Below are 20,685 nucleotides of genomic sequence, written 5' to 3'. Positions count from 1 at the left end.
ACACAGTGCCTGGAAAGCAACTGACTTAGAGATGGCCCCATTTGCTCCCTTCCTTAAGTTTAGCCACCCCTACTGTACTTTTTCAGTACGTAATCCACAAATCCAGTCCATTGTCAATTGGGAGTGCCAGTACAAATCTCTGATTAAACATGCTAACTTTAAATATTACGTATTTAATCTTTTATTTTTATGTGTGTATGTGTGTGCCTGCATGAGTTTATGTGTACCATGTGCATGAAGGAGACTGTGGGGGCAAGAAGAGGGGTTCCTCCAAAACTAGAGTTACAGATGGTTGTGAGCTACCATATGGAACCTGAACTAGATTCTCGGCATGAGCAGTAAGGGCTCTTAAGCACTGCGCCACCTCTCCATCCCAAACACACTAACTGCAGTACTTACCATGAAAATCAAGTTGAGTGTTTAACTGGATTTCAGAACCAGCACTTTACAACCTCTGCTTTTGCATTCTGTAGTGATGCCCTGACCAGAGAGGAGACATTTAGAAAGACCACTATGTCTCCACTTGGCTTACTAGACTATTGAAAGCACAACCCTAAAACAATGGGTGCAAAAATTCTTTGGTGGAAGAAGTGAAAGACTAAAATGTTTTGGTGTTGAAGCATCAGAGGAAGAGCTTGCCTCACAGGGAGAGGTTTCCTGCAATTTTGTCATGCTATTTCACAGTCAGATTTACACAATCTGTTTCCAGGTTTCTCTTTCCTCTTTTCTATAAACTCGTAACCCTGCTGCTGGGAAGGGAAATGGAAAGTAAAAGTCATTCTCTTCCTGACCTGACCAAACTGTAAATAAATAAACCCATCTTAACTTTCCAGTCTATGCTTCTTAGTCTCTGTTCATTAAAGGAAGCCGTAGACTTTAGAAACACAGGTACCTTATAACAGAGACCAGCTCCTGGCTAACTGATGCCTGTGGTTACAATGTGGGGACATTTCTAGCTGGTTGGCATGTTATTCTGATTATCTAACTCTTAGGTGTCAGTTGCCTATGAATGCCTATTGGTAAAGAGAAAGTAACTTTTGGTTTTAAGTCATTCTTTTCTGTGAAAAATACCCCTAAAAGTTTGACTTTATCATTTGGGCAGTGACCGATGAACTTTTAAAGTGAAGACCTTGCTATGTTTGGGGCCCTTCATGACAAATTGTAAAGGCAGTGTATTTGAAAGGCCCCTCAGTATGGAGGCTCGGTTGAACTAGTGGTGGAGCAGCAGTCACTTAGCTGTGTGACTAGGAAGTTTACCCATTTTTCGAGAGTGCCCACTTTGATTTTCAGCAGAGCCTAGTGTGATATCTGTGAGCTTAGATTTTTGGTTTAACCCTACCTCATGTTTGCTCACTTGGATTCCCCTTAGGCTACCCCGCAGTACCAGCTGGTATGAGATCATTTATCACCCACACAGGACCTTGAATAAACTTGGGGACGGGTTGTCATGATGTACAAACTCAGAAGGCTAAGGTTCTTGGAAAACTGTTTTTTTGTTTGTTTGTTTGTTTGTTTGTTTCGATTTCAATACATTTGTGAGAAAACTGTATTATAATTCGTGTGGGCATGGGAAAGAACTAAACGCACTACATCTTGATGACCCTTAAGAAAAATTTTCGGTGATTTTTTTCTAATGCACATTGATTTAATGTAACTGCCTGTGTATGTGACAATTAACATGATGAAGGCAGAACTTTTGGTGGCTGAGGCAACAGTTCCATTAAAGGTTTATCTATGTGAGGGTCTCATGGACTCCAAAGAGATGAGAAACTCTGCTAAAATTCCTGTCAAAAGCAGCTTAAGGGACAAGGAGTTTATCTCAGCTGACAGTTTGAATGTTCAGAGCATCAAGGTAGACTCCTCAGGCACAGTTAACACAAAGACTTGGGGATTTATTCTCCCAATAAGGAATAATATTTTATTAGGGAATATAGAGCCCAGCCAGGATTAATATACATTGTATTTAAAAAGTACACATGCTTCTCTTCTCTGCTTTGTTTTGAGATAATATGTTTCAAAAACTAGTTTTTTTTCTCTCCAAAGTAAGCTAGCCTTCAAAGAAATGCCTTTATTCTCTACCCCTGTCTGTTGTAGTGCTGTTTACTAAAGGCAAGATAAGGAATTAACCCACGTTCCTGCAAAGAATGGCGTTTTGTTTCAGTAGCTCAGTTACACTAATTCCCTTCCCCCTTAGGTCCTACTTGCTCCCCTGGCTGAGCTGTGACAAAGCCTCTTCTAGCTTCTTAATTACCATTCAGTTCACAGTGCTATTTAGACAGAAGGCAATGCTAGTACACTTTACTTAACCAGAGTTCTCTTCTCCCACAACAAAGCTGAAATAGTAATTGACCTTAGGGTGAAACAAACACTAAGACTGTCAAACAATTGCTCTCAAAGTTAGCTAAAGAAAGGTGTTGCCTTTCGTCTATTGGCTCACCAGAACACTTACTCTGCCTTCTTCTCAGCTCGGTGCTTTCATCCAATGAAAGAAGAGCCCTTTGCTGACTAACCTGAAGCAGGTTTGAGCTTCATGGTCACAGCAGCAAAATCCTAACTGTAGCATTGTTCCTCACTTTTGCTTCTCTGACCTTTATCCCAGTTGCAATAGCTTTGATTACCAGTAAACTTTGTTTTCAAGAACAATTTTTAGTTTGATAGAACAAATACAGATAGCAAATAATTCTCACATTATCTCCCTGCAAATTACACAACTTCCAGAATTTTCCCTAAATGTGTATATGTATGTGTGGGAAGGACATGTGACTTCCTCAAAAATTTCATGCATGATCATCATCACTGTCATCGTTGTGTGTATGTATATATGTGTGCATGTATGTCTGTGTGTGCATCTGTGTGTGTGTGTCTGTCTTTGTATGTTCTGTGCAAATTGTGTATGTTATACTACAGTGCATTTTAGAATATGGGAGGACAACTTTGTGTAGTGTCTTCTCTCCTGCCTTTATATAGATTGCTAGGCTTGAATTCGGGTAGCCAGACTTGCTTGGCAAGCCTCTTTACCCACTAATCCATCTTGCCAGCCTTCTACCTTAAAGTCTCTTACTGAACTGTTGAGCTAGCAAGCTGCCTGGATCTGGTGGTCTTCACCTCTCAAGTGTTGGGGTCGTGACATGGTGAGAGAGCTTATGAGAGACAGTCGACCTGACTTTTATAATAGACTCATTTTCCTGATAAATAACCGATTCCTTTCATAACTCGCAATCCATTAATCCATGGATGGATGAAACCATTTATGAGGGTTCTGCCAATTACCTTACAGACTTCAACGATGTTCTATATTAGGGACACATGCATTTGTGGGAGGGGGCATCTAAATCGTGGTAGTTGTTTAAATGCATTGTAATACAAAGCGAGCTTTGCACTGGAGGGATCAGAGGAATCACACTCTCCTGCTTTAATTCGGGACCCAGGTATATTCCCGGTATCCCTTTTTTAAGTAGAGCTTGGAATACAAGGCATTAATCTGAGAAAAATGGACACGAGCCAAATCTTCCCTTTGCAAATCTCTAGATTTGGTACCTTTTGGGATGTACTGTTCTACTAGACAATGACTAGAACACTTGTGAGTCTTTTTATTCTAAGGAGCCATGGGGGATGACAGTGGGCAACCAAGAAGTTGCGGCTCTCCCAACCATAAGAACCAGGCCACTGATCTGAGCTCTGAAAACTACTTTTTTTTTTTTTTTTTTTTTTTTTAATCAAGCCAGCTCAGTCAGTCAACAGGTTCTCCAGAGCAGGAGTGAGGATTTTTTTTTTTTAAAAAAAAGACAATTAGATAACATTATAACATGACTCCGGCCAGTTCTGAGGCTGAAGCGGGTTTATTTTTTCCAGTCTGCTTTTATACCACTTTAAGTACATGTAAAGTGATTAGATCAGTTCTGGGTCAAGAAACAAAGAAGATGACAAACAAAATCCTGTAAACGACTTTCTAAACAGGATGACTGCCACACATGCCTCACCTGAGTCAGCTCTGAACTTTGCATTAACTCAAATGTTCTTTTTTTTTTTTTTTCAGAGCTGGGGACCGAACCCAGGGCCTTGCGCTCGCTAGGCAAGGGCTCTACCGCTGAGCTAAATCCCCAACCCAACTCAAATGTTCTTAAAATCGGGCCACAAGTTCCACCACACTATTGGTGCAGCCTGGAGAAGGCGCGACACTCTTCAGCTCCACCGTTACCGTAATCCACATAATATTTGTAAAATTCATATCCAATAAACAACTTAGGACAGCCAAAAAATAAAAATCTTGGTCTATTCCCCAGTCCTGGCCCAAAATCAGATTCCTGCCCTGAGCTGGCTTTTGTCTGGCCAAATTCCCGCCAAGTGCCTAGAAGCAAGTGTCCCCAGAAGGCTCTCCACATTCTTGGTTAAAATTACCTGTGATTAGAAACTTCAAAAACTTCATGATGTTCACTTGTGGAGGAATGGAATGAGATTCACATATTTTATCTTGCTCAAAAATTAATTTGAAATGGATCTAAGACCTTTTCATTTAAACACAAAGTACTGAAACTGCTAGGGATGTCACAGGAGATCCTCATCTACAGTTTTAGGGTGTAGACCAGACACAGCACCGACAACACATGAAGGAGTCCTGTGGTGGCTATTCCCGGCTGTCAGTATCTGGAATGGACCACAACCCAGAACTTATAAGGATCTTGTGGAAAGGAAATAGAGGAAAACTTACAGGCCACATGGTACATGCCTTTAATCCCACCACTCAGGAGACAGACAAGCAGATCTCCGAGTTCAAGGTCAGTCTACAGAGCAAGTTCCAGGACAGCCAAGCGTAGGTGGTGAAGGAAGCCATGGAAACCAGAAAGCTGATGAAGATGTAATTGAACAAGGGGGTCATGTGCCACTCCCAGCAAGCAGCAGAACGTGGCAGCTTTGACCACGTGGCTCTGGCTACAGAATCAAGAATGGAATCTCCCTCGGAGACTAAGGAAAGTCACTGAGGCCCTATGTGTGACAGGGCTGTCCTTGCATGGAGACCCAGAAAGGACATTGTGTGAGGTATCCTAGGTTCTGCTTCACAGCCAGCCTTGGTGATGAGTAAGAGTCACCCAGGGAGTGACCGGTTTTGAAGGCGTGAAGGGGACATGGAGAGAAGGTGAGGCTTGGCACTGTGAGAAACCCAGAGAGGTTGGTGAGGGTGCAACCTCACTGTCAGTTGAAGGCCGAGGACTGAAAGAATCATGTAAAGAAGATGAGGCCTGGCATCATAAAGAAGGCCTATGAGAGAGAAACCATGGCTAAAAGTGAAGCCCAGGAAACCTGCTAACAGAGAGTGGAAACAACTCAAGAGAAAGAAGTATATTGCAGTCAACAAAGCTGAAAGGAGTCAGAGATCTGAAGAGCATTTTGACATCAAACACAGAGATGCAGGATTTGCAGTTTGCCCGGCTAGTTTCACAGGACCAAGGGCTTTTCTTCCTATTGATGCTAGACAGTGCTGTCCTCTGCTACATATGCGGCTGGAGCCATGGGTACTAATTGGTTGGTGGTTTAGTCCCTGGGAGCTCGGGGTTGGGGGTCTGGCTGGTTGATATTGTTGTTCTTCCTATGGGGTTGCAAACCCCTTCAGTTCCTTCAGTCTTTTCTCTACCTCCTCCATTGGTGTGTTTGTGCTGAGTCCAATGGTTAGCTGCAGGCATCCTCATCTATATCAGTAAGGCTCTGGTAGAGACTCTCAGGAGACCTCCACATTTGGTTCCTGTCAGCATGCACTTCTTGGCATCAGAAATAGTAACTGGGTTTGGTGGCTGCATATGGGATGGATCCCCAGGTAGGGAAGTCTCTGGATGACCTTTCCTTCAGTCCCTGATCTACTCTTTGTCCCTGTATTTCCTCCTGTGTGTATTTTGTTCTCCCTTCTAAGAAGGGCTGAAGCATCCACATTTTGGTCTTCCTTCTTCTTGAGCTTCATATGATCTGTGAATTTGTTTCTTAGGCATTACAAGCTTTTGGGCTAATATCCACTTATCAGTAAGTGCATACCATGTGTGTTCTTCTGTGATTAGGTTACCTCACTCAGGATGATATTTTCCAGTTCCAACCATTTGCCTAAGAATTTCATGTAGTCATTTTTTTAGTAGCTGAGTAGCATTCCATTGTGTAGATGTACCACATTTTCTGTATCCATTTCTCTGTTGAAGGACATCTGGGTTCTTTCCAGCTTCTGGCTATTATAAATGAGGCTGCTGTGAACATAGTGGAGCATGTGTCTTTGTTATATGTTGGAGCATCTTTTGGGTATATACTCAGGAGTGGTATAACTAGGTCCTTAGGTAGTGCAATGTCCAATTTTCTGAAGAACCTCCAGACTGATTTCCAGAGTGCTTGTATCAGTCTGCAATCCCACCAACAATGGAGGAGTGTGCCTCTTTCTCCACATCCTGCCAGCATCTGTTGACATCTGAGTTTTTTATTTTAGTCATTCTGACTCGTGTGAGGTGGGATCTCAGGATTATTTTGATTTTCATTTCCCTGATGACTAAGGATGTTGAACATTTCTTTAGGTGCTTCTCAGCCATTCAGTATTCCTCAGTTGAGAATTCTTTGTTTAGCTCTGTACCCCATTTTTAAATAGGATTATTTGATTCTCTGGATGCTAACTTCTTGAGTTCTTTGTATATATTAGATATCCCTCTATCAGATGTAGGATTGGTAAAGAAATTATAACAGCAAGGAAATGGAACCAACTTAGATGTCTGTGAACAGATGAATGGATAATAAAGATGCAGTGATATACAAAATGGAATATTGTTGAGCTGTAAGGAAAATGAAATTATAAGGTCTGTAAAAAAAAGTGTATGAACATACATGTATGTAACAAAAATTGCTAATAAAGGGGCCATGAATTTGAAAGAGAGCAAGTAAGCGTGTATGGGAAGGTTGGAAGGAAGAGATGCAAGGGAGAAATGATGTCATTACATATAATTTCAAAAGAGGTAACGTTTGAAAATGCATTTCCTTTCTCATATTCAGATCAGCATATAATGTGCACGCATGCGCAAACACACAAAGACACACACACACACACACACACACACACACACACACACACACACGGAGTTGTAAATCTGGGATTACCCTAACATTTACAAAGCAGATCAAGAAAGGGTAATGGATGATGAGGAAGGACAGACAGACACTGGCCATGAAAGAGACCATAAAGCTGTTTTCCTAGCATCAACTCTTCCATAGCCTTTTCTTTTCTGTGGTAGATAGATGTATAACAGTATAACTGAATGTGGAAAACACTAGCTGGAGCCCCACTGCTTGAGAATGGCCATTCCCACTGTATAGCAGTCCAGGGATATGTGGAGTTTGAGACTGGCCAAGACTTTGAGTGGCTCCCTTAAACCAGCTGTGTAGTGGTTTTCCTTGTGGGTTCACTAAAAATAAAGCAATATTTTTAATAGTCAAAAAAGAGGAAAGAATATACAATTCAAAAAACAGTTGAAGGAGAGAGGTTCATCAGGAGGTTTCAGGGCATGTGCGGTGGAGACAGAAAGGTTTTCCATGACAGTTCTCAAAGGGTCTCCTAAGTAGACCATCTATGGCTCTTAGCTGCTCCCTGTGGTTTAGGACACACTCTCCATTAGATAGAACACACAGTTCATTTAGCAGCCCAAGCACACTGAGCTCTTCTTAAAGGAGACACTCATTAGGATGTGTGGATGGACAGAATGGCAGAGAGAATGACAGAGCAGCAAATAATTGTTCCAGTCTCAAACCTAAGCCTCTCTGTAGATTTCAGTGTTCCTTTTCCCTTAAATGCAAATCCAGCTGCACATCTATTCGCACCCACCCACAGACATCCTCATCCTATGCTCTGTTAGTTGTTTTTTTTCTTCCAAATATCACTGTCCCCACTGTGTGCTTTGTGAATCTGTTTGTGCCCAAAACACTCTGAGCAAGATGATGAACACCAAATCTGCTGACCCAGAGACTTTCAGAACTCAGACCGTTGCCAGATTTATGTAACCACATGATACACACTTTTTCTCTTTCCCTGACAGTTACTAAGTAGCAATTTGTTGCACAAAAGGTTTACAGGAGCAACTTTCCTGGTTTTCTTTTTAGCATTTGCTTGTGTTTTTATTCTAGTACTACCGTGAAGAAGATATTTGCATCACAAACTTGATTTTCGCTTATTAGGCAGATGCTTATAAACATAGAACTGGAAGAAGATATCTGGGAGAGAGAAGCCCTCCTTTCTAAGGTCTCCTCTCATCCCACTCTGCATGTATAGTACTGGGGACCAGCACTAAAGAGGAATTCTAGACACCATGCTTGGCTCAGTCAATGGCTTTTAACTTGAGCCGAAAATGGAAATATCTTCATTGCCTTGGATTGAAGCTCAGAACAGAACATTAGAATCTGTACAGGGATACTACCCGAGGTACGTCTCTCAATGTCTGCTGGAGGGAAATTACAGTGAGGTAGTTTTCTATCTGATGCTTAGCTCAGGCTGGACTGATGGAGAAACTTGTCCTACTGTGAAAACAGTGCTCACAGTTACTGAATGTTCTTGATCAACTGTCATAATTTTCCTTTTGATCTCATCACAACGCCATAAGGAAAGTCCTATTACTATCCTGGTTAATATGTAAGTAAATCTGGCTTAGAAATATCAACCAAAGAAGCCAAGATCTCATATCATATTCGCAGCAAATTTCAGTAAAGACCCTGGCTAACAGTGTCTCCAGGTGGCACTTTGGCTCTGCTCAGTGCAATCAGGGGTGTATAAAAAAAAATGAGACCAGAACACATCAATATCCCTCATTACGTGTGAGCTGGGGAGAAGAGAGAAAGTCCTCAGGAGAAGATGTCTTCAGTTGACCCAAACTCAGATACACAACCAAGTCTTACCTGTGGGAAGCACAGTGTAGTTAAAAGCCCCTGTCAGAGATACCTCTGAGTTCAGGGCATGGTTTTATCACAGATTGGAGGGAAGTCAATAACCTTATGTTGAAATGCACAGCTGGAAACTGCTCTCAGTTCTTGCCCCTTTGCTTATCTGACTACACTGCTGCCTACTAAAGAAAGATACAGAACTATGGACATGACTCAGGAATACCTTACAAGGAAGTTCAGAACCACACCTTTTCAAAGTTTCTGCTCCCTCTACTAGTCTGATGGAGAATTACACTAACCTTGGTCTCAGAAAATTTTGATTAAACAATGAATTTGGGTTGATGGACAGTCTGTGGGATTGTTGAGACTTTGTTGAAGGGAATCCACGGAAACAGTCTTAAAAGGATGAGGACAAGTCAAAAGAGCTATATAGATACAGAATTCGATGTTAGCACCCAACTTCCCTGGGTGCTCTAGACTCCATTCGCCCATCACTGTCTGAATACTGCATACCCTACTACTTGTTAAACACATGTTCTACTGGCCAATTCAAATAAGGTTGTTTGGACTACTGATAAGGTCATGGTTGTAGTCTTAGTGGACAAAGGTAGGAAATTCACAGGAGGATATAAATGATGTGGACTTTATTGTTTTCAGACCAACATCTCAAATCCAAAACCAAACAACAACAACAAAACATGGAAAAACCAAGCACCTGCAGTCTCATTCTATCACAAATGCTCTCTCCAGTGTCCTGTTGTAAGCAATGGATCCTGCAAAGCCTTTTTGGTATATGTGATCATAGCAAAATATTCTCATATGTTGATGAAAATATACCTCCATGTCTCTACTCTTTATGTTCCAACACTAGATGTAAAGCCCTAGTTATATACTCACACAAAGGCTGCATGGAGCCCAGCATGAACATGGCTTCTCACAAAAATCTCATCAGATTCCTAAATCAAGCATATCATTGTTGCTGGAATTTCCAACCCTAGTAAGCCATATAAAGAACACACAATCCAGTTATTATAAACTAACCCCTATATTCGAAAGTGATTGTAGGTTGCCAGTGCCCTGGTCATTGGTACTGAAGGGAGAGGATGCAGAAAGTCTTTCCCCATGTTTGGAGGACCCAACCTTATCCTTGCCAAACCTTGGTGCTTTCCCACATTGCCCACTGCCTGTCCTTCTAAAAAAATAATAATTAAAGCTATATGCCTAGATTGGGCAGATCTAGCACTCTACTAACTTGTTCCACAGCTATGAGACTCCTTGTTATTTGTGGTTTCTCTTGGCCAGGTTGTTCTGGTCCAGTGTGGCTTCCCCTTTTTCACTGTCCTCTCTTCCCCTCCTGTTCTCCCTCCCCTCTCCCACCTATCCCCTACTCTTAAACCTCCAGTCCTTTCTTTTTCCTCTTATGTCTAATCACCAGCTCTAGCCATTATGGGCCACTTAAAATTCAATGTTCCAAGGGGAAGCTTACTGACTGCCCATGGGAGGACAGAAGTCTGATCCAGAGCAGAGACTGGCAAGTAGACAGAAAACAATAATGATTTCAGAGCAGTGGGAAAAGGAGAGGAGCCAGGTTTTGATTTGATAAGTTAATAGAAACTTGTTGGGTAGAAAGAAGAAACTAATATTAAAGGTGATGTTTTTGTTGTTTTCATTGATAAGTCAGAAGTTTCTTTAAAATACATATGACATCACCTGAACTGTGGGGCAACCCTTCTTGAAGAAGCAGAATTAACACCAGAATACTAACAGTACCAGGCCAACCCACCACTCTTCTTTACTATCAAAGCAGAAACAGCCCTCTCTAGGTTTCGTTTTCTCTAAGCTGGAAGCTTGCCAGTTTCACTCAGGAATTGAGGGCGTGGCAAACTGATAATCCTTCCATATATAAATGCCTTGCTCATCCTAGAACCCCTAGAATGCCTTTGAGTTTGGAAGAGTCTCTTGGCCTGAATTAAAGTGCTATGGAACAAGTTCTTTCTCCCAGCACCATGAGGTAAAGACTTTCTCATTTTTGCTCACCTTAATTCTGTATATATTGACACTCTAAACTCAGAACCATAACTGATGGGTTCCTGGGCATGCTTCATCCTGTTCATCATTCTGATGTTGATAAGTTTTCAAAGTCTGCTCAGTGGGGAAGGTTTTGGATAAGAGGCAAACAACAGCATTAGCATAATAACCATTGGCCTTGGAAGCCAGTAGAGGAACAGTGATTCAGGAAGTAGATATAGAAGGGTCATTAGCCCTAGATCGATTAGACAAGGAGATTCTCTAGAACCTTGGTGGACAACCCATCCAACATCAATACAAAATGCAGCTTTTTTGGATGCTCACAAAAAGCATGGAGACCTTCCCCTTTCACTGGGGGCCAGCCATAGTTAGATCTTCTTTCTTGTTGGTTTTCCTTGAGGCAGCATAGAGGGAAGAGTGCTGGTGGAGGGTAAGACTATCTTAGGAGATATTTAGGGTTGCTGTGTAATAATAAATAGTTTACTTATCTAAGTCTGAGTTACTTTGCTGCTGTTGCTGATCTACCTTCTGTGTTCTTCTGAGGCCAGAAATTGTAGTCTCTGTCATTTAGCACATCATCCTAAAACATCAAGAGATTAAGTAAAGGATTAATTGCTAGAGCCTTTTCCCTTTTGTCCAGATGCCTCTTGCTCGTTAGGCTAAGGGGAACTTTGAAACGATAAACTTCTGTTGAACTGGAAAAAGAGAATAATGTTCATAGAAGAAAAAACTTTTACATAAGCAAATATCCATAAACTCTCATAAATTCGTATTGCTATAAAATTATTTTTAAAAAAGCCTGTCTTTTATGTGGGTGAGAGGCTTTGCTGACTGAGATGAAGATATATCTACCAGATATCATGGGGCACTGTGGTGCTGAACCTAATTCTGGATAAAAGACCGCCTTTTAAAATAATTTTACAGCAACAAATTCATATAAAGATTCACACATGCATATTTATACATTTCCATTCATCCGGTTAGGTTCAGCATGCATGCATTCTCACAATTACATTCTCCACCCCCCCACACACATACACACTGTTACAATTGCATACTCAAACACACACACACACACACACACACACACACACACACACATATTTACATAAGTATATAGAACAAAAAGGTAAGCACCACTGCAGAAAGAACTCACTCATTCTGGATGAAAAATTAGCTCCAATCTTCATTGCACAGAGATAGAAAAGGCTTCTACCCTTTTACTGCTAAACCCAAGTTTGTAAGTAGAAAACTTTGTTCCTTTAATAAGACTAAGCCTGCTTTGTTATTAAGGAAAGACCTGCTCCGTCCATTGTAAGGAGAAACCTGCCTGCTCCTTCTGTTCTCTGCAGCTTCCTTTCCCTCATTCCCTCTGCATTCTGCACATTGCTCTCTTAGTATTTTATGTTATTTATAGTTTCTAAGTCATTCCACTTTGCATTCTCCTTCTAATCTTGCTCTCCCCTCCTGCTCTGATGTCACAGTAATGCTCTTACTCTCAACACCTTTTGTCCCAATGCTGTGCCATTACTTCTAAGTTCTTGAAGTCAGTTCTGTCTAAAAATCTCTCATGTGTCCTGGCTAAAAATTATCCTCAGTTTTGTTCCAAAAGGTTCTGTTTATATCTTTCTAAAACATGTTCTCTCTAAAATGTTCTCCTCAGCAGAGTTCGGCCTTTTCTCTTTGCCCTTGGCACTTACATATCATTCAGAATTCAAGATCACATGGTAAAAAGTTCATCGCAAGTTTACACAAATTCAAATCATAAATAAAGAAGTTTGCAACAGTGCACGTTTGCATGCATATCCATTGCGAGTACTTGTCTGCCTAGACAGTCACCATATGTCACAGCTCCACAGGTTCACTGAGAGTTACAAAACATAACTAAGCTATTTGTGGAGTTTTGTATAGATAAACCCAGTCAATATTTTATCTTCTATCCTATCACCTATAATAAACCCATAGTTCCCTATTCATGACCTTTGGTTGTTTTACAACCTCTTGGAATGTGCTCTGTGTAGTAGAAAGTATGGTTATTATCTAAGAAGCAATTAACTGGTGACACATGGGAGACTGACAGAGTTCTCATTGCAGTTTTGACTATCAGAAAATGATCTAATAGTGGTCCCACTGTAAAAGAGCTTAATAAATACTGACATAGTTTAGGAATTCTTACAGGATCATCACAAAGAAGCAAGAAGTCATCTATTTGTCTAAATAGCATCACTACAAAACAGTACATCTTCGTAGATCTGCAGAAATCTGGTCAAAAGGGTGGGTTCATACCTAGTTATTATCATATATGTTTGATAATGACAGAAAAGGAATATTAGCAGCAGAATCTTTTGTAACATGATTTCTCCTGTGGTGTGCTAAATATCCAAACCCTAATAAGCCCATGCAAGGAAAACACAACTCAGTTGTGTGTTTATAAACTACATGCATATACTTAGCAGCTATGCCTTAACACTTTATTCCCCAGTTATAAAACCCCTGCTACTTGCAGTTTCTCCAGGCTATGCCTTCTCCATCTTCCTTCTAATAACTCTCCCTCTGTCTTCCTCTGTTCAATGTCTCTTGCAACTCTTCCTCCTCTCCTCCTCTTCCTGTCTTCACCAGAAAACCTACTTCCTCATTTTCTCCCAGCAATAGAATATTTGTCATCTTTTTTAGCCAATTAAGGGAAATTTCTCTACATTTCACGTTTTTTGTCCAATAAAAAACCTCTTCTCCCAGATATAATTGAAAAAAATTATGACAAGTAAATCACACAGTATGAGGTACAAATGACATACAGTCCAACAATTTGTCAATTAGGTAAAGCACTCTGCCATCCATCTAACTTTAAAAGGCTTGATTCTACAGCTGTCCTGATATCAGTTTGAATACCATCTGAAAACTGTCCTCTCAAATCTGTGTCACCTCGCTCAATGCTAAATGGCTTGGGTTGGCTTTGAGACTATACTCAATCTTCAACCCTGTCAGAAATCTGAGAATGACTTAAATGTTACCTGAAAATATAAGAATCACAAAATGTAACTTCCAAAACTTAACCAGTTTATAGAGATAGCTGATCACCTGGACAGTCCCGCAGTCTGCAACATGTTAGAACATCAATCTGTAGCCTTCTGGCCCAGGATCAACTGACAGACCTTGTGAAATAGAAATTATGAAAGACTAGCTCATCCTGTCTCAGCAAAACTAAGCTGTCAATTACCCTGTATCTTGTGTCTTGAGGTATGTTTCTGTGGCTCACATATAATATTAGGCCAAAAATATTTTCTTTGCAGTCACTAAAATGCAGCTGCTTCTCATGCCAAGTACAGATATGTGTGGGAGGAGGGATTCTAGTGATGGGCCCATTTCACTACTAGTTTTTCCTCCTTAATCAACTTCAATACCAGATATGGTCAGAAAAGAAGCTAGAATGCTTCCCAGTGACAGTATTTTCTGTAGTCTATGATATCTAACAGAACTAGAAAAGAAAAGGTTGTGTGTTTTCTAGAATCCAAGCATCACAGTCCTAAGATTCCTAATTTGCAAGTTTTGAGTATAGCTTTTCCAATGTAGCACTGGAAGTCTCAGGTTGTCCAGATTAGTGAGCATACTCCAGGGTTGCTGTGTGACCAGTTTAGGGCTGGAACCTGGAAAGTAGTGTTTCCAGTAAGTACCCAACTGGTACTGATACGATATGAGTTTTACTGAACCCCTGCCAAAAAAGTAAAAAATAAAAAACCCATAGGAGAAGGATCCAGTGTGACACTTGATACAGGCCTCATGTAGCACATGCCGAGGGGGATTAGGTCCCACCCACTCATACAAACCCTGTAGCAGTCACCTCAGAGTGCCCCCTGCTAACAGAGGTCTTGGTCTCCTGAGCAATACTGTTCTAGAGAGTACGCACACCTGTGATGACATTCTGCTCCATAGTCCCCTCGCCCCCATCCAAACCAAGAGAAAAACAAATGATATCACCAAGGTAAGAAATAAAAGCTATCGCCCCTAGCAGGAGACAGAAGAGCCTGTGAGATTGTTCAAGTTCTGCAGTCTCAAGGAGAGCAGAAACTTGCTATGTATGGCACAAACGGCATGATTAGATCATTGGAATGTGAGCTTCTATTTGCCTTTAAGGTACTAGCTGGGCCAGAGCTCATATACCTGAGCTTGGGTCACATATTTTGGAATCGTGACAGATCATCCCCAAACATTAGGGCAGCTCTAGAGTAACAGACATCTCTATAGATATTTTCCCTGAGAAGTGTCTCTCTCATGACCATGGGCTGTGGGGAGAAGAAGAATTTGGGTTGAAAACTTTCCTCAGTGATAAACGGCTTTACATTATTGAGACAACTTTTTCACCTATCAAAGAAATATTTTTCTTTCCTTAGTGCTCTTAAAGAGACGCCATCATAGGAGAAAGAACAGAACAGAAAGAAGAACAGAAAAATTTCTGTCGCAGGGACCCCTAATTTTTATGCTTCTCCATAGGTGGTAGGAAATAATTGTTGTGGTTGTTGAGATTCTGTTTACACATCCTTCATTAAGATAAAGAATCATCTGACCACCAGTCATTTATTTAAAAAAGCAGACATTACATTTGACCTTATACTGTGTCAGCTCTACTCAGGGGTCCTCTTCTTTCATGCACTTGCTGGAGGAAGGAGTCACTAACACCTTCTCTGCTCCAGCTTAGGCTTTTAGGAAAGTATCTATGACAGGGGCCTTGTGAAAACTCTCCTATCCTTGCAAGTTCTGTTTGTGCAAGCATACTGTTGAGATTGCATGGATGCAGTATCCTTCTGAGGTTTAGCAGACATCCTGTGCAGCAGGCTTACTGGTCCTCTGGCCTTTACAAGCTTTGAGGTCACTCTTGGTTGCTATGTCCAGATTCCTTAGATAGCATTGATGTCTTTGTTAGGGTTCCTGTTGCTGTGATGAGGACTATGACCAACAGCAATTTGGGGAGGAACGGGATTATGTCATCTCACAGTTGTTGTTCATCATGAGGGGAAATCACAGTAGGAAGTCAAGGTAGGAACCCAGAGACATGGACTGAAACAGAGACCATGGAAGTATGGCTTACTGGTCTGTTCCTCAGGGCTTGCATAGCCTTTCAGCTTGTAGAATTCAGGAGCATCTGCCTAAGCATGACATTACCCACAAGAGGATCAATTCCCAACTAAGAAAATGCCTCACAGGCTTTCCTACTGACTAGTCTTAACATGTTTTCTCAGTAGAGACTCTCCATTCCTATGTGACTAGGTGTCTAGGTGGCTTAAAATGAGCCAACAAAGGGTGAAACTCCATTGATAGCAATGAAATTATTTTAATTGGCCTTTAGCTTTTTTGTAACCCAATACTAGCACCATTCAGTAGGCACATTTTAAAAATCATAATGTGAAATTCTCCATATGAATGATAAATACACACTGATCAGAGGGATAGAGGGAGGGAGGGTGTTTGCTGACTTAAAATGCTTGTTGATTCCCAGTATAAAGAGTGTGTAAAAGAGATCATTAACTGGGGTCTATTTTTATACAGTGAAGAATCTCGTAGAAATCTCATACATGACAGCCTGGTTGAGCTGAGATGCCACTTTACTTGGGAGTTGGTTATAAAAGATAACTACATGCCTGATTTGGAAGCAAAAATCTTGGAGACTGAGTTCCTTGATACCAACTACAACATGGGAATGCACAACCTCATGGCCTACGTGAGACACCTGAAAGGTGAGCAGGAGGAAGCCCTGCAGAGCTTGAAAGAGGCTGAAGCCTTGATCGAGGGAGAGCAGTTGGGCAAGAGAAGCCTGGTGACCTGGGGCAACTGTGCCTGGGTGCATTACCACAGGGGCAGCTTGGCAGAAGCCCAGATCTACCTGGACAAGGTGGAGAATGTTTGCAGGGAGTTCGCAAGTCCCTTCCGCTACAGGATGGAGTGTGCTGAGATAGACTGTGAGGAAGGCTGGGCCTTGCTGAAGTGTGGAGGAAGTAATTGTACACGAGCCATGGCCTGCTTTGCAAAGGCTCTGCAGGAGGAGCCAGAAAACCCTGAGTACAACGCTGGCTATGCAATCACAGCCTTTCGCATGGATTTCTCTAATGAGATTTCTCTAGAACCTCTAAGGAAGGCTGTCAGATTAAATCCAGAAGATCCACACCTTAAAGTTCTCCTTGCTCTAAAGCTTCAGGATTTAGGAAAACAAGATGAAGCAGAAAAACACATTGAAGAAGCTCTGCCCAAAATACCCTCCCGAAACAATATCTTTGGATATGTAGCCAAATTTTACCGAAGAAAAGGTTGTGTGGAAGAAGCTCTCGAGTTCCTCGAAAGAGCCTTGAAGACAAAACCTTCCTCCGTCTACTTGCATTTCCAGATTGGCCTTTGCCATAAGAGCCGAGTGTTTCAAATAAAGGAAGCTACAAACATGCACCCTAAGGGGAAGGATAGAGAAAGAGCAGACCAATCCATTCGTTCTGCTATATATTATTTTGAAAAGACTTTAGATCTGAAACCCACATATGAGAGAGCTTATATTGATCTGGCTGAAATGTATGCAGAATCTAAACAATTTGAAGAGGCAGAGGAAGCTTTTCAGAAAGTGTTGAGCATGTTGAGTAACTTGGAAGTTCATATGCAGCAAGAGATTCATTTCCGCTACGGCAAGTTCCAACAATTCCATATGAAGTCAGAAAATATAGCCATCACCCATTACTTAAAAGGCCTGAAAATAGAGGTGACTTCTATATTCAGGGATAAACTTCTCAAGGCTTTGCAGAAGCTGGCTGAAAGACGCATGCAGCAGAATGTTCATGTCCTGGAAAGTTTGAGCCTCCTTGGGTTTGTCTACAGACTGAAAGGGGACACACGTAAAGCCATGTCATGCTATGAGAAGGCCCTGAGGCTCACAGAAGAATTGAACCCCGAGTTTTGAGGTACAGGTCATGAAGTGGAGTACAACTGTGGGCATGACTCCCTATTCTACTATTCTGTTGTAGCTCTTGCCTTAAATATAAAGAGTCGAATGAAGCAAGATGCAGATGATGCCGTTTTTGTATCTTGCCTTTCTATAGCACTGATTTTTTTCTTTCTTTTTCTTTTTGTCTTTTTTTTTTTTTTTGGTCACCAACCTGCGGGTGTGTCACAGAAGTGTCCATTCTTCTACCACACATAGCTGCACATTTTCCTTATGAGTGTGCCTTTGGAGTGCATGACCTATACCATCAGTCTTCCAGTAGCCTGATCAAAGGGCACTTGGCCCGGGAAGGATAATTTTTAATGAGATGTCCCAACCTTCAGCAACATCTGAGAGCAAAATAAAAAGCAATGGTGAGCATGAAAAGGGAGAGAAGTTCAAGATTTCCTTACCATGTTTCAGTCCGTAGTTTTATTTTCATAGGCTTTTCTGTAGATCAATGACTCCCAACCATATAATCAATGCACCTTCTTGTATACAAGTGTCTGATTTTAGACAATTGTGGATTTCTCTGGTCCAAATACATTGGTACTTATTTATCACTAAGAATGCTTTAATGCCTTCAGGAAGGTAGGCTAAAGGAGCCACCTCTTTGGAATGTGCCAACAAAAAAAATGACATAATAGCTGTCTAACACTGTTCAGTCTATTGAGAATTATGTGAAAGTGCCTTGTTATTTTTCTAACCCTATCGTATTCAGTAAAATCTGCTAATATCACAGAATTTTGAGTGTACTTTGTTTGGAACATTAAGATCTGTATTCTATGATTGTATGGAACCAGAAAACAACAAAATCAACTGCATAGGGTCAGGAAGGACAAAGCAAGGATGCTCTGGGAATATAAACACTACTAAATCTTTAAGAATACAAGGAGGAAAGAGGGAGAGGGGTGGTCTACCAGAAGGGTGTCTGAAAAACTCATAAGGAATCATACTAGTAACTACCTATCTGAAATTCCTATAATACACGGAAGTCAGTGTGTACATACAGAGTTTAAATGAAAATTTACCATCTGACTTGATAAGGTTTCCCCCAAAGAACCATAGACTTACAAAAAATCCCAGTACCAGGCATGAGAAACCCCTTTTGAGTTGTAGGTCAGGGTTGTCTAAAGGACTCCCAAAACATTTTAGGATACTACTGTTGTTCTTGGTTGCCCTCTGAAGGTGGGAAGGTGAATTGCTATTATTAAAGACACAATGAACTTTAGACTTAGGGCCCAGGAGACCCGAGGTATATCTGACCTGAAAGCCTGCTTCCTGAGAAGTAGCTTTTACAGTTGCTGTTCAAAGAAGGGAATCAAGGAATAATGCTACCCAGCAATGCTGCTTATAAACCACAACAACATCCAGCATGGCACTAGGATAACCCTAAGGATGCACTAGTACCATGCATACCTCAGGGGTAGCCAACAATACTCAAGTGGAACTAAAGGCTTGACCATCACGTGGGAACCCTGGCCTGGTAAGGTAACCTTGCTGAACTATTAGGACTAGTGAAGTCACGTGTCTCAGAAGAGATCCTACAACTACCACATCACTAAACCATCGTAATCCCAAACTACTTTCAAAATCCCCACCCTTATATTCATAAATGAGTGTATTTCTTACTCCTCATCAAGAAAATTCTGTTTGTAAAAGAGACCATTGTAGAAAACTACAGCCAGTCAAAGTGCAGAGATATGAAGCTTAATCCCAACATATACATCTGTATCACAATCCCTACACCTAAGGTTGTGGATCATTGCAGAAGGGACAGTGGATAAAAATGAAAGGCAAAAGGAATAGAAAGTTTGGTATGATGTCGTGTCTCCTGTAAATGTCAGAGGCACAATGCCCACAAAGTCCCCCCTCATAACTGCCCAAACATGACAGAACAGAAGACACTGATGGGCGTGCTAAAGTGGAAGTGGAAAAGCTTGGGAGTCCTCAACCTTAGGCAACTAAGGGACGGCGAGGATGGGAGCAGTAATCTTCCCCAGGAGGAGTGCAGGAACTCTGGCTATGCAATACCAAATTGTCCACCCAGAAAACATACGCATATATGTATCCTCAGTCATACTGTGCATGTGTGTGTGCGATTCAGCATGCATGAATGGATGGATGGAGATGGATGGATGGATGGATGGATGGATGGGCGGATAGAAGATAGATGACAGAAGGAGAGACAGGAACAAAGCAAGGAAGGAGGAGAAGAAAGGATGGGGATATGCGACAAAGTCTACAGAGTACATTTATTCATTATACTACTGTCTCTTATATTGGCCTCTCATTTTAAACGTCAATATGATAGCCCTTGCAGTTAAAATTACATGTACCTGTGCTGAAGCATGAGGTTCTGCTACATGCATAAGCTGTGGAATGGCCGCATCAATCTATGAACATGGATCACCCCGAGTACTTGCTTTTTCATAGTAAGAACTCTCAGAACCTACTCTTTCACTAATTCTCAACGTCATTGCCTTCTCCTGTGCTTTGTTGTCACGCTTCCATCACTAACTGTTTGAAGACAGGATCTTGCTGTATTGCTCAGTCTGGCCTAAAACATACCGTGCAGTTGAAGCTGGTCTGCCACTTTCCATCCTGCAACAGAACTTGTGTTGCTACTCCTTACTTAACTCTTTAAATAAAGCGTTCGGTAAATCTCAAACTCCCTGCCAGGTTCCAGTTTTTTACAAGTGTTATTTTGTGTCTGTTGGAGGCTGCTTGGTGTGTGGAGTTCTAAATCTTGAGAGACAGATCTGTATATTGTCGGGGTCTTCCCCTGCCCTACCTACTCACCTCCTAAAACAGTTCCC

The 20,685-nt window shown here is 41.4% G+C and overlaps 2 protein-coding genes and 1 non-coding gene across 4 annotated transcripts in view; all 3 read left to right on the top strand.

Moving 5' to 3' along the window:
- Nucleotides 1–18,610, top strand: part of Ifit1bl (interferon-induced protein with tetratricopeptide repeats 1B-like) — a 44,707-nt gene extending 26,097 nt beyond the window's left edge. Inside the window, exons 1-2 of one of the 2 annotated variants that reach the window (NM_001408749.1) lie at nt 10,831–10,897; nt 16,456–18,610. In NM_001408749.1, coding sequence (NP_001395678.1) covers nt 10,866–10,897; nt 16,456–17,845 — 1,422 coding nt within the window. In that variant the 5' untranslated portion in view covers nt 10,831–10,865 and the 3' untranslated portion in view covers nt 17,846–18,610. Of the gene's footprint in view, nt 1–10,830; nt 10,898–16,455 lie in introns of those variants that run through there. The other variant, NM_001408750.1, reaches the window with a different exon arrangement.
- Nucleotides 1–20,685, top strand: part of Lipa (lipase A, lysosomal acid type) — a 121,325-nt gene that overhangs the window by 4,464 nt on the left and 96,176 nt on the right. The gene's annotated exons all lie outside the window — the stretch shown is intronic.
- Snora71d (small nucleolar RNA, H/ACA box 71D) lies at nt 9,928–10,059 on the top strand. The gene has a single exon (XR_015656122.1). It is a non-coding gene; the product is annotated as a small nucleolar RNA SNORA71 (small nucleolar RNA).

Source organism: Rattus norvegicus, chromosome 1, assembly GCF_021556685.1.
Source record: "Rattus norvegicus strain SHRSP/BbbUtx chromosome 1, alternate assembly SHRSP_T2T, whole genome shotgun sequence".
NCBI classification, from domain to species: Eukaryota; Metazoa; Chordata; class Mammalia; order Rodentia; family Muridae; genus Rattus; species Rattus norvegicus.
Note: the sequence above shows the minus strand (reverse complement) of the source record. Positions and strands in the feature narration are given on the sequence as shown.